Consider the following 14,049-nt stretch of genomic DNA (forward strand, 5'->3'; position numbering starts at 1 on the left):
TGTAATCAGTAACATAATCAATAGAATTACCCAAAACATGTGACATAATCTGATTACTTTAGGATTACTTTTTACACAACTTGCACATGACAAACACATTCTTATTTTCCACAGTCTTTAATTCAGATGCGATATTGCAAAGTGCTGAATGCAGTTTTCCTGGACTGGAACCGGTCTATCGGTCAGCGTCAACGGCTCCTCCATCTTGGGTTTTGATTTGAACCTTTTTCGTCAAGAAACTACACAGGCAATTGGATGATAGTGACATCTAGTGGACAAACAAATGGACTGCTTGTCAAATTAAAACATTAGTTAGGCTATTATAAAAAAGTTGCAACATTTGCAAGATAAAATGTAATCAAATAATCCCCAACAATGTAACTATAATCTGATTACACATTTTTTTATTGTAATCTGGGAGTGTAATCTGTAATGCGTGTAATCCAGATAACATGTAATCCATTACTACCCAACCCTGTTTGTATCAAAATAATTGGTGTGTAATTTTGTTTAAAAATGCTGCCAAATATTTTTGGTAAAACCAATAGTTTTGGTGATCTGATTACATCATAAAAGTGCAAAACAATGAATGTAGCCTCTGACTGGTGCTGGCTTAGTCATTTGCACAGACTTATTAATATGGAGATTCAGGAAGATGATCCAGTGAAAGATGAGTAACGTGTAGGTTGCTCACAGACACAATACACTCCCTCTCTCACACCAACCCACTCACTCAACCACATGGTTATTGCTCACCCACACTGTTTGCCTGTTTTTGGTAGAACGTTGGAATAACCTCCAAAGCTGAAGATACACAAGGCACCTTTCTGAGCATGTTGCTGGGCAATGTTCCTGAGTATTGTTGTTCTGGCACGTTCCCTCATTTTTCTTGATCATCAATAAGTAAATTAACTTCATGGGCTCTATCTTGGCAATCTAAAACGCATCACTAGCAAAAAGCTTAAATACATTTAGGGGTGTGTCTGTAATGGGTAGAGAAAATGGCCTCTTATATTAGTTTAATTAAACAGTTACCCCCTCCTATTTTTTTTTTTTTTGTTTTATTACATTTAAGATAACATTTCCATGTATTTCACTTCATGCCAGTATCATCTTCATGTTACACTGCTTTACCGTAGTGGGTTGCCGTGGAGACGGTAGCTCGAGCACTCAGAAATAAACATCCAGTGCTTGAGAAAGACATAATTTCTGTATCTCATAGCTGCCAACTCTCACGCATTGGCCGTGAGACACACGCATTTGATTAGTTTCACATACACTCACACGCCACACCCACGATTTCTCACGCTGAAGTGTCAACCCAGTCGGTCAGATGCCTGAAAAATGAGTTTAGCCTATAGATCTACCTGTTGAGCCACGGTTATGCTTTCAGAGACGGTGAGAGGGTTCAAGAGCACCCCCTTTCTGTGGAATTTTCTAAATTTTCTCTCATTTGCGATGCTACTTCAGAAGCCATCCCAGGCGCATTCCCCCCGCATTTCCCCGGCTTCAGGTAGGCCTATGCTTTGTGTATTTTTCACGCTGAAGTGTCAACGTGGTAGGTCAAATACCTGGCAGATGAGGTTCAACTAAACTAAACCTATACATGATATCACACATCATCTGAACGAGCGGAATCTAAGCTTTCCAATGATATTAGCGCCACGTTGCTGTGATAAATGGTTCATGAGAAAATTAACATTGAACCGACGTGCAATTTAGGCTAATCATATTTGCATTTTGCACACAGTGCACACCCATTACTCTCGGTTTAATATCTCACTAACCCTTCACACAACACGTGGCAAACCTAATATCACAATAAACAGCAAACCTTACCGAATACGAGGATATAAAGTATGCCTTTGTTTTGGAAATTGCAACACATTTCTACATAGCCTCATTGGGTCGAAATTATAATGTAGGCTATTCTAATCTAAACTATTTTTTCAGTAGGCCTACATACATTTTTGTAAATTGCTCAGCCATAGATTATCCCACTATCATGGTTCTTATATTGTCAGGTTCCAGCCAATCCCACTTACACAGATAAATGAATATATTTATATTGGCATGCTTTCTAGTGACATTAATGCAAAAATATGAAGAAAATCAAATAAGGAGACACAAATATTGATATAAAGCCTGACATAAGTCATATGCAAACATTCACATCATGCAGATATAGGTCCATCCTGAAAAAGGAATAGCCTGTAGGCTATAGGCTATTACAATGACCAATATATTATCTTAAATGAACTAGCTGAAAAACACAGGTGACCACTTCTGCATAATTTCATGGAGTGCTGAAATGTACCATATGTTTTTGTGGTTGTGAACTTATGGCAATATCACCATAACTATTCCACCTGTGTATGCATGGTTATAATTCTGAAGTGCAAAATAGCTTAGGCTACAGCACAAATATTTCTATAAAAATGAGCAAGTCTGACCTCTGAATTTATTTTTAAAAGTGCACCAGATTGATGCGTTTAAAAGTTAAAATATACAAACATTTCTTAAATTCTTACAAAACACACACCCACTTTTTAAAATTGTTAGTTTGGATCTGTTTAGTGCTTCATTGTCATTTTCATTGGATTCTCCCATTTCTTGGCGTAAATCGCTTGTAAGCTTTTTTTTTTTTTGTTACACGCCATTCTCCCATTCCGCTTCTGTCACACACACAGTGACAAAGCCAAAATCCCGCAGTGTTGAAGAGATCAGTCGTCCCCCTCACTTTTGATAAGATAAAAGCCTTATAGGTACGTAAATAAATAATAACCTATAGGTTTATGTAAAACTCCCCATTAACAGCATCACGTCACTAACCACAGCTAGACTGCACAATGGTAGGCCTTCAAAAGCATGACATTTTCGCTTTAGTTTGATATTTAATTTACTTTATCCGCTTTCATGCGTTCATTGAACGTCTCTTGGTGCTGTAATGGAAACCTTATTGCGTAGCCAAGTAGCCTATATATTGAGTTATTTTTTAAATTATGCCTGATTTATTTTTTATTAATTTCGTAGGCTGGCTTTATTTTGTTATATAGAAGTATGTAAATAACCTGTTAAAATGTACCAGAATTCAGGAAATTGCATCTAGTCCAAAAAAACCATTTCTGGGGGAGGACCCCCATAGGGGAGACCGGGTATGGTTGTAACACATTTTTCTTCAGCACCTAAAACTACCATTTCTTTTAAAGCTACAGTTCTGGAACTTTTTGGCAAAGTACCCACATTTGTCTACTACAAGTGGCAACCATTTAAATCTCTTCAACTATATTACAGAATTTGTGAGATTAGGACAAATACAGTGTGTACCTTTGTTACAACCTACCCCACTACTGGGGTAGATTGTAACACCTATTGGGGTAGATTGTAACAGGTAAAAAAAAAATGCAGAAAAAAAATGGAATTCCATTTGATATACTGATTTATTGCATAAACAGGGTACACAGGGTGTGAAAATAGATTCACCAACATATTGTATACCATACAATCCGTTCTTCACATAGAGAATGGAGATCATATTAACGTTTTAAACTAAATATAAAAACCACAACGTTTATACTTTTGTGTGTGTATGTATTTGTGTCTCTCATGGAAAGAGAGAGAGGGCTGAACAGTCACACACACAAAGATGAAATTAAACAGACATTAAATGGGTCTACTACCCCCATTCCACAGGTTGTAACATATTCAAAAAATGTGTTACAACCTACCCCACCACTGTCATCCATTGTTTAGCTAGCTGTATTAGCATGGTGCTTTGACATTAGCAAGAGAGAGCTACACCATTCTTTACTAGAGAAACTATAGTTTGACCTGATGTAACTCATACAACTGTATCTACAATGGTAAAAGCACTAGAAAAACTGAGGAGTCAGAAACTGTCACATGGCTCATATCTTATCCCTGATTGGTGGAATTGGTGATGTTACAACTCCCCCCATGTTACAACCATACCCGGTCTCCCCTACCCCCCACTGAAATGTCCCACCCACTTTCAGAATGCCTCCAACGCCCATGGTCCTAGCATTAGGCTAGATCCCTTTGAGACCAATGTTAATTTAACTCTGGGACCCTGGTCCCTACACCTGAGAACCACTGATATACTTTTTTTTTACTGTACGGCAGTGGTCCCCAAACTACGGCCCGCCACCTCATTTTGGGTGGCCCCTCAAAACATGTCCATTGGTATATATAGCAACCGGCCAAGACGGGAGTACGGCGACATCGTCAAACTATAACCTCATGAATTTCCCCATTCATTCTGTATGGCGAGTCTTAACAGTACACATGTAATACTCTTTTTGTCCACTGGTGGTTGTTTTGGCGCTGTTTCGCGTTTGCCATCAAAAACGGAATGAAATGTAGGCCTATCTGCAAACAATGTAATGAGGCTATGCTGACTGCATCAGTGCTCAAAGTATTCTAAAAGTTTATCAATGAATTGTTAATAACTAACTAACTTATATTCAAGTCATTTTTCTGGGACTTTCTGGGATAATTTTTTTTTTTTTTCGTTCAAATGTTGAATGGTGGTCATTTCAGACCACTTCAGCACTTCATAAAATTCTCATAGTTTGAGAACTTTACATTTTCAGAGTTCACACATTTTTAATGAAATATACTTTTGGGACTACCTGCTAATACTTTTGGGAATGCAAAAGTCTTTTTATTAGTATTATTTAATTTGAGTTACATTTTACACTGATATGGCATGATGGCAATATAAACACAGCTAACAATGGTATTAAATTGCAAAAGCCTATAGATTAAATGTAATGGAATATTCAACTAAGGTAGACTGCTGTTGTTCACAGCACTAAGCTATTTATGGTTACTGATATACTCCGAGTCTCTGGCCCTCTCTTACAGCATAGTAAGCTGGCCCTCGGAAGAAAAAGTTTGGGGACCACTGCTGTACGGTATAATGCTGAACGAGCCAAACAAAAATTTCCGCAGCAAAATTTTGGTTGGAAAAGTTGGCAGCCCTGGTATCTCCACTTCTTTTCAACCCACAGGTATATTTTTAAACCTTTCCAATTTCTGTTAATATGTATCAAAAGAGTATTTCACCAGTACGTTTGTCTGTGTAGTGTAAAAAGTCATGTCATGTGTAGAAATGTGATTTAGAATGTTTAGAAGTATTTTCTTTATACTGTAGCTAGCGAGCTAGCAGAAGCTAGATTAAGTTAGCAAGCTACCCGTCAGTTCAGCTTCGCTCTCTCGTCTTTCTGTATGAACTATAAAACAGGTATGGCGAAAGTGAACGCCAGTATTTTAATGTTTAAGTGTATGTAACATGTATGTTAAGTTTCTCAGTACTTTGTACTTTTGTTGGGTTTAGTTGTGCTCCATTCTAATTGGCTAGTATATCTTGTTAGCCAGAGCCTGTCAGGTTCTCAATGTACGTTGCCGCCAGTGTTGTCAGTTGGTGTGCGCGTGCATGTAGACACACGCAAACTGCAGACAGATGCGTTGTGTTGGTGAATAGTTATGACAGTCACATGAACAGTTTCAATTGTAGTTTTTATATACTTATTTATATAGTATTCTAAGTATTTGATTAATGAAAATGTTGTTAATGTATTTGATGAAGGTAACCCAATGTAACCGTTGTTATTTTATGTGTGTTCACTTTGAAGAATTAATTGATAACAAGATAGCCAAGTAGCCTGTGTATGTAGCCTACACTGGAATGTATTAGGACATTGTATGGTTTACATACAATGTCATTTGATGTATAGTGTTATTTGTTGAAGCATATTGGATATATTATAAAGGTATACCACTGTCTATTTCATACTATCTAGGTAAAGTGTTTTGTATTGTATATTATATATGCCAATGCTTTCTATATTGGTCTATTGATTGCATTTATTATATTAGTAATGTTTGAAACTATGGTTTATAATATCAAGAGGTATTTCAATGTTTATATTATATTGATATATTATATTATTATAGTATATTTTATAATTGTATATTTTGGAATATGTCCAGTGCCATAGTGTGTGCTAGGCCTATCTGTTATTGCTCTCTTGAATGATTTTTTACTCAGAAATAAACGTCCAGTGCTTGAGAAAGACATAATTTCTGGATCTCTACTTCTTTTCAACCCACAGTGCTATCCAGCCTGTGGTCTTGTACCTGCCCAGATTCCCCTAGGTCTGAGGCCGGTAACATGTCCAGTCCACATTCAGGGTGGTTTTGTTATCAAACTTGGGGCGCTTGGCACAAAAAGGACGTTCTTATGTTACTTAAAGGAGAATTCCGGTGTGATAGTGATCTAAAGTGTGTTGAAACATGATACCGAGTATGAACGTATGTCTCATAGCTCATCTCAGCTTGTCCCCTGCACTCCCAAAATCTGGCCAACAGGTTTTCAAAGGGGGTGCCTCGAGCATCTGCCTAGCCATGCAAATAAATTACACATTTCAGAGTGCAGGGGACAAGCCGAGATGAGCAAAGGGCAAAGGGTTCACTGACAAGGGGTTACCATTGAAAACATAGCCTGAAAAAAGCAACACTTACCCCAATAATGTTCGAATGACTAAATAAAAAACCTAAGGACATTTATCCTGCAGAGGAGTTGCTGCTCAGTGTGTCATCAGCTGTGCTTCATATGCGCCTTTCACTATAGACCAGGTTTTTCTTGGTCAGTGGCGTAATGCTTTTTAGATAGTATAAGATAGCTATTTTTATTTATTTATTTTATTTATTTTTCCTTTATTTAACCAGGGGGGTCATAAAAGTAGTAAAAATAGAGAAACCTCATCTACAAAAGACAAACAATGAACCAACAACAAACAGAAACCATGCACACATTAACAGCAGCAAACACTAGTACAGACAAAGAACACAAAAAGCAACAAACAGAGCACACCACAATTACATAACATTACGACACCACGCCAGACCACACCTTATGTTGTAATTGCCACACCCCTGGGCGCATTGTTTAATAAAAGTGAAGCGCATGGCGATACATTTGAGTGTAAGATAGGAAAAAGCTTTGCGTCGGGATAAGATTAAGCTATGCGCTATGCGGGTTTCTAATCTCAAAATAGGGCCCCATATGGAATATGCCATTTCTAGGCTTTCTTCCCCTGAAATTGCACTGTGCCTACTTCAGAGGGCACTGTTCCCACCTACTTTTGCCTACAATCAAATGCTTGACCTCTTTAGAACGCTAAGACCCTGTCATTTCTTAGGAAATAATCAGAATAATTGTCTGAAGTATTCACACAGAGTAACAGAGGCTAGACTATTGTTTTTTTCTTTCTTTCTACCGGGTTACAAACATCTATGAACTGACCACATTTCATCCCTCTAAGTCACATGAGTCACTTGAGAAACACAACTCAGCCCTAGCACCAGGTCTTGTGAAGCTGTGTGTAAAAGTAGATCAATATAGAAGAAAAGATGAGTGGTTTACACAATTATTTGTAAAGGTATGTCCAAATGTCCATGTGACAGACCCCCCAATAGGACTTTTGGCTATCCAAAATGCATACTGACAATAAAAGGCTTACTGTATATGAACCCCTTGGTGTAGAAGCATAATCATGGTCCCAAATGAAAGGTAATGCACTGAAGTTTCTTGTCAATTTATATTGGATAAAACAACATGAATATTATATTTCTATGGATTATTGTGGATATTTCAAGATCCAATATACTGCATATTGCTACACAATGGCTAGAGGGTAGGGAAGTACTTTCTCATATCGAAATCGAAACACATGCAACCAGTTATGCAACATTGTTCAAAAATTTGCCCCATGTACCTAACATATTTGTTGACAGTTTTTGCAGATTTATGGCATGAAAAGGCAGAGAAAAGCTGTTGCTCTCAAACACTGTCCACTTAATCAACAGAGTCAGGTATGAAGGAACAGATTAAATAGACAGAAGGTTTGCAAAGTGATTTCATGCTCATTTTAAAGAGTATTTTAGTATTTTCAAAATACAAAAATACAGTAGGCCTATTTTATTTTGGTACATGGTGTGGCTACTGTATTTTGTGGTTTATTTTGATAGACTTAAGATCAGGGTTAATGTATTTCTGCCCATCTCTGACCGATACCAATCTGATACCATCACTAGTAGAGACAATAGAAATCTACCCCAATGAAATTGCATGATATTCTGTAGGAATATCATGTAATTGGAAACGAGGCATTCATGAAACGATACCCTTATGTGGTCATTATTTCTGCTATTAAGGTAGATTGTCAATTACCTGGGCATTTCTTGCCACCAGCCAGCAAAAGTGAGAGGTATTTATCAGGAGAGGCCATGACACAGATTATTACATCACACCTGCCAACATCTGCAAAAAAAAAAAAGAATACACTTCATATAATACATCCAATGTGAGGCTGTCATGTGTATTGCATTAACTGAAAAAGCATTTAACACACAGTTTAGGGAACACGATATTAACCATTAATACATAAGTAATATCTGTATTTATTGGTGCTCAATAAGATCTGTATTAAGTGTCATTACACATATATTATGTCTTTATTCAACAATTTCTTACTCACACTGAATAGGTCATTTATTCTTGGTAAACATAGTTGGTCTTGATCTAAGGTTATTGATATATAGTACGGATCAAAATAAAAACTAAATAAATACTGGCTAAGAGTGTCTTAACAGGTACTTCTCACTGAGGTCACCAACAGGACATACAGGGGAATTACAACTATCCAACTATGTTCCCATTCTTTCCATTCTACGTACAATTATCCAAATACGTTCCCATTCTTTATTGTATTTCCTTGTGATGAATCAGATTTTAGCGTGCAAAATAGCATACATCTAATGGTCATAACAATGTGATTAAAAGCGGACAAATAATTAAGTTATGAAACGAGACGTTGCCAGAATAGTTTGCCATTATCTTGTGTAAGTGTAGGCTATGTTTTATTAGGCATATGAGGTAAAAGCAGAGAAAGAACATGTGGTTTAGTCTGTAATCTAAGCCTATATGTTATTTAAGCCTACACATTTCCTCACTTTCTTACTCAACCTTTAAACGTCTTCTTAAGTGACACCCCGAAACATTATTGCACAGACAGCACAAGGACTCTCACAAGTAGCAAAGAACTGGCATGAGTGATGTACCGAGCAGTGTTGCCACAGTTACCTTGAAAAAGTAATCTGATTACGGATTACTGATTACTCCTTTAAAAAGTAACTTAGTTACTTTACTGATTACTTGATTTTAAAAGTAACTAAGTTAGATTACAAGTTACTTTATTAGTTACTTTCAGCAGCTGCCAACAACACCCACACCGCCTCAACATAAAAATGAAACCGGTTTTGCCAATACTCACTATACTTGAAGTGCATTTTAACAGTAATGTCAGCAATGTATAGCAGACATCCCATAACCTACAGTACTTAGATACTGAAATTCAGATGTTTGTTCAATAAAGTACACCAAATAAGGAAGGCCTATTGATAGAAATTGTTATAGTAAAATATGTAGATTTGTTTGTAGATTTTTTTTTTCCATGTAGCCTTGGCAACTAGCCATCATGTATAGGCCTGTGTAATATGCAAATGAAATTACACTTGTTAAACTCACCTCAACAAGTCTTTTGCAATCATTTAACCCGCCGTGAGCAATGCTAAAGTCACTGTTACAAACAGTGCAGTGTGCAAGACTATCATTATATTTTTATCTTATGAGACAATTGGGTATACTTTTGTGTCTGATGTGAAATGGGTCTTAAATCTTCCTTTTTGAGGGGCACTGAAGCTGCCATGACACTCCTGTTCCTAGATGCACTGACTGAACTGATTAATTAAGTTTATGAGAAAAGAGATATTTAAGCACACTTACACTGAAAACTGATTGGTTGATTTAGCAAAAACAGACCAGGATGCTCTCTGTCTTGGATGCGCTTCAGGCACAAACGCACCACTCCTCTCTCTCTCTTCCTCTCCTTTGTGTGCGCGTTAAACTCATATGCACGCGATTTGAATAGGCCTACGTTTGTGTCACTGCGTGGTTTTACACGTGAATTGTCCTCATGCTGAAAACTTGAGCATAGCCTACATCAGTGTTTCTCAAACTTTTTCAGACCAAGGACCACTTAATCAATAAAAATAGCCTCACGGACCACCTAGCTAAAAAAAAAAAAGTAGACCTATTCAACAGTAAATTACACAATAGGCCTACACACTGATTGTCTTTGCACCTTGCTTATTGTGTCAGAGAATTTATATGATTTAAACTGGCATGCCTTACATAGGCAGTGTTGCAGAAATGTTTGGATTTACATACAACTTGGTTCAATATTGCAAACAACTCATCTATATTATATTTTACCACGTCAGCTCACGGACCACTTGGGCTATAACTTGCGGACCACCAGTGGTCCCCGGACCACACTTTGAGAAACACTGGCCTACATGACATTCCCCAAGACAAGAAGATAGCAAAGAATATATCTTTTTACGAAGGAAAATGACAAAAATAGTAACGCACAGTAACTTAGATAAGTAACTTTAATCTGATTACTGGTTTGTAAATAGTAGCACGTTCGATTACTCATTACCGAAAAAAGTGGTCAAAATAGACTAACTAAGTAACGCGTTACTGGCATCACTGGTACCAAGTAGCCTAAGACTAATATGTTCATATATCTTCCAACAAACATAAAAATGGTGCAACAATCTAATCTTAAATAATTACAATTGTGAATTTATGTGTAGATCCGAAGTGTATGGGGGGGGGGGTCCGACTCCCCTAGATGAGACTTGGACCCTCCCAAATGGGATGAAAATAATAGTTTGGGGGGTACTGAAAAAATGTAATAAAATGTAATGTTATCCTATATTGCATGTAATTAAATGTATTACCATCGCATACCAACAATTCAGGATATAATCTAATGAAATACGATTTTCAAACCCTCACCCCCATTGGGCTGTACCATTTCAGTTCAGACTGTGTTCTTTGCTATGATATAATAGGCTACTGACGAAATAAAACAAATGCACAGTGTAGGCTACAAACGCCTACGAATGGATTGACAAGCGGTGGCCAACTTACATTTGTCTAATATTTCACTGCCTTTGTAACATATTGATAGCCAACCTTAGAAAAACATTGAGTAGCAAGATCGCTATGGTGTAACCGGAGGTCTCCCTTCCACTCAGCGGTAGGGTTGCCACCTGTGTCTGACAAAAATCCTGGACATTTTTGACCATCCAATCGACCTTTTTGTTTGTAAGCAACGGCGCCTTTCGCACATCTAACCCAAGATAAAAACCGTCATTCTAAGCGACAATTGTATAGCTAAAATGAGTAAGAATGTCAATTTCTAGTTAATTGCTTTATTTAATAGCAGACCTTTATTATTTTGTTATATTTTCAACAGTTTTTAGTTGTGGACGCCTGGGGGCAGTATTGAGGAAAAAAGGGGGAATACATAATTAGGTTCTGCTTTTTTGCTTATGTGGAATAAAAACAAATAATGTCATTCAGTGTACAGGATTTTTATTTTTATTTTCCTGGACAGACCATGAAAATCCTGGACAGGTGGCAACCCTATAAACAATGTAGCCTTTATACTTCGTATGGGAAGCGAACCTGCGAACACGCAAGAATGTAATTTCATTTCCTGTGCCGTCTCGCTGCACGTTACACCACCACCGAACGTAAGTGACGCAGAATAGCACGATTCCTAGAACCACACGCATGTGAAGTTAAAATATGTTTAATCGTATAATCTACATACATTCTTTGGAGGTAGTGAATGTGTAAATCCATGCTTGGTGCACTGTCGGAAACAAAACATTTCTATAGGCCTACTTCTATTTTAGAAGTTGTAGGCTAGGTGATGAAACCACAGGTTGACGGAACCATCTTTTTGGACTCGTTTTCCGACTGATTGTTTTTTTTTTTGGAACACTTAATTTAGCTTGAAAGTTAACCTGCTACGTAGCAGGTTAGTTCTGTGGCATAGATTCCCATGGTTACCAAGCTGAGATTCACGTTAACCTCATTAATGGAATGGAATTCTCACTAAAATTAGCGAGACTTATCGAAATAAGCCAGATTTGGCCTTTAGCGAGGTTGATTGAATACCCCCCAGGTAGGGGCGGCCACAGCCTAACCTCAGTGAAACGTTTGTAAAACTTAACCATGATACTTAACCATGAAGGCCTACTAAATTGCTTGGGCAACGGTAGCATGATAACATGGTAGCTAGATAACATGAACAGCTATGTTAACTTGTTACAATTATCATAACGTTAGCTGACTTCTTTTAATCATACAACTGAAGTCAATTTCTGTGAGTGCTGTCAGCTGGCTCGTGGCGCAAGTTGATAGACGTCTGATTAACAAGCAAACAGGTCAATTTATTCGTGGTTCGATACCCACGTGAAGTTAATTTATGCTATTTAGGTGTTTGTTTTTTGGGTGGCATATTCATGGTCCAGTGCATGTAGTAGGCTACTACATACATTTTTGACTTTTAAACATGTCATGCATATTTGTGTGCGTCTCTAGTATATCAGAAAGTGACAAATCTGCAAGCGGCCACATCTGTCAAAGACTCGTCATCAATCATGAAACGTCATCAACGCAGCCAGTTAACACGGGAGCCAGTTGCCATTTAGGCTAACACTGGCAAACGACTCAAAGTAGCCTAAGCTATTGTTTGTATAAACAGTCCTTTTTAATACACTATCTGTAGCCTATTTACAAATTATATGTCAATGCCTCGTTTTATACTGTACATGCATATAAATGAGCTCTTACCTTTTCTAGGGTTTTGTGTACGGTCTCTAGTCTTGGGAAGAGCAAGTTCACATAATATTTGCTGCAAGGTCGAGTAGCTTTGGGGCAAGAAGCTCTTGTCTTTTTTTGAGATGTCCATGATACGCAGACTGTAAAATGTGTGTTGTGTCCTTTATACCAATGTGAACACTGAAAGATGGGTCAGTCTGAGGCAGGTAGTGCATGACTTTTAGCTTAAGTGTAATGTTCCCGCCCCCTTCCCAACCCCCAACCCCTGGATCACTTCTTAGCATTTTCTCAAACTTATATAATGGGTTGTCCAGATTCCTATAGGTCCTCACTTCACTTACGAAAAAGAACTCCAGTAATAAGATTTAGTAGTTATATGGTAGTATAATACCTCCATAATATCCTTACCTTCTACAGTGTTCCTATTCTACAATCGTATAGTAGGCCAACTTCTATATGTTCCAAAAATACTATGGTATTCCTACAAGATTACTAATATTTTGTCTCAAAATACCATAGATTCATAGTTCTTTTTTGTAAGGGTTAAATATAAATGGAAAAAACTTGTGTTGCATTTAGTTTATATGATTTTCTGGCAGGTACCAATAAATGTGGCACTTTTTGTTAAATATATTTATGAGATATTCCTTTTTCTCATTCCTTGCTTCCCTTTAATGTTTGATTTTTCCTCATTGCTGTCATTGTGAGATTAAGATAAATCGCAGAAAGATGATTTTTTTTTTTTATACCTTTTTGGCACCTCTACAATGAACTTCGGGCTCTGTGCCTGCCAGTACAGGCTTGTGTGTGTCTGTCATTTGCATTCTTTTGGAGTTAGACTTCCCCCATTTTGTGCTTCCAGCTACTCTTGACTACTCAAGGCATTTTTCAACCAACAGAGAATGTGTTCTTGAACTGATTCTGTTCAGTATTATTTGAACTTTGGTCCTATCTATTGAACCACAGCATTGCCACCAGCTTTGAATGGAACCAAGGATGTGTCATCAACAAAGGGTGTTGCATGCATTAACACGAGTTAATGATATGCATAAACAGGACAGGAGGATGATATGACAGTGGCCACGTAAAAATGGTTTTAAACAGATGTGTTTTGAGTTGTGATTTGAAATGGGGGAATGAATCAATGTTTCTGAGTTGGGGTGGTAATGAATTCCAAAGCCGGGGAGCAGAGCGGCTGGACCAGTTTTTTATTTCAGAGAAGCAATCAGTAAGGGAGGTGGGCGGGAGAGGACGAGAGT

The 14,049-nt window shown here is 37.6% G+C and overlaps 1 protein-coding gene across 1 annotated transcript in view; it reads right to left on the bottom strand.

Annotated features, from left to right (window-relative positions):
- LOC125295599 (carnosine synthase 1-like) overlaps positions 1-12,947 on the bottom strand; it is a 50,203-nt gene extending 37,256 nt beyond the window's left edge. Inside the window, exons 1-2 of the mRNA XM_048244941.1 lie at positions 12,803-12,947; positions 8,258-8,347 (exon numbers count right to left, since the gene is read on the bottom strand). Of these exons, the coding sequence (XP_048100898.1) occupies positions 8,258-8,347; positions 12,803-12,920 (208 nt within the window). The 5' untranslated portion in view covers positions 12,921-12,947. The remainder of the gene's footprint in view (positions 1-8,257; positions 8,348-12,802) is intronic.
- Between the last annotated feature and the right edge of the window lie 1,102 nt (positions 12,948-14,049).

This window comes from Alosa alosa, chromosome 6, assembly GCF_017589495.1.
Source record: "Alosa alosa isolate M-15738 ecotype Scorff River chromosome 6, AALO_Geno_1.1, whole genome shotgun sequence".
Taxonomy (NCBI): domain Eukaryota; kingdom Metazoa; phylum Chordata; class Actinopteri; order Clupeiformes; family Clupeidae; genus Alosa; species Alosa alosa.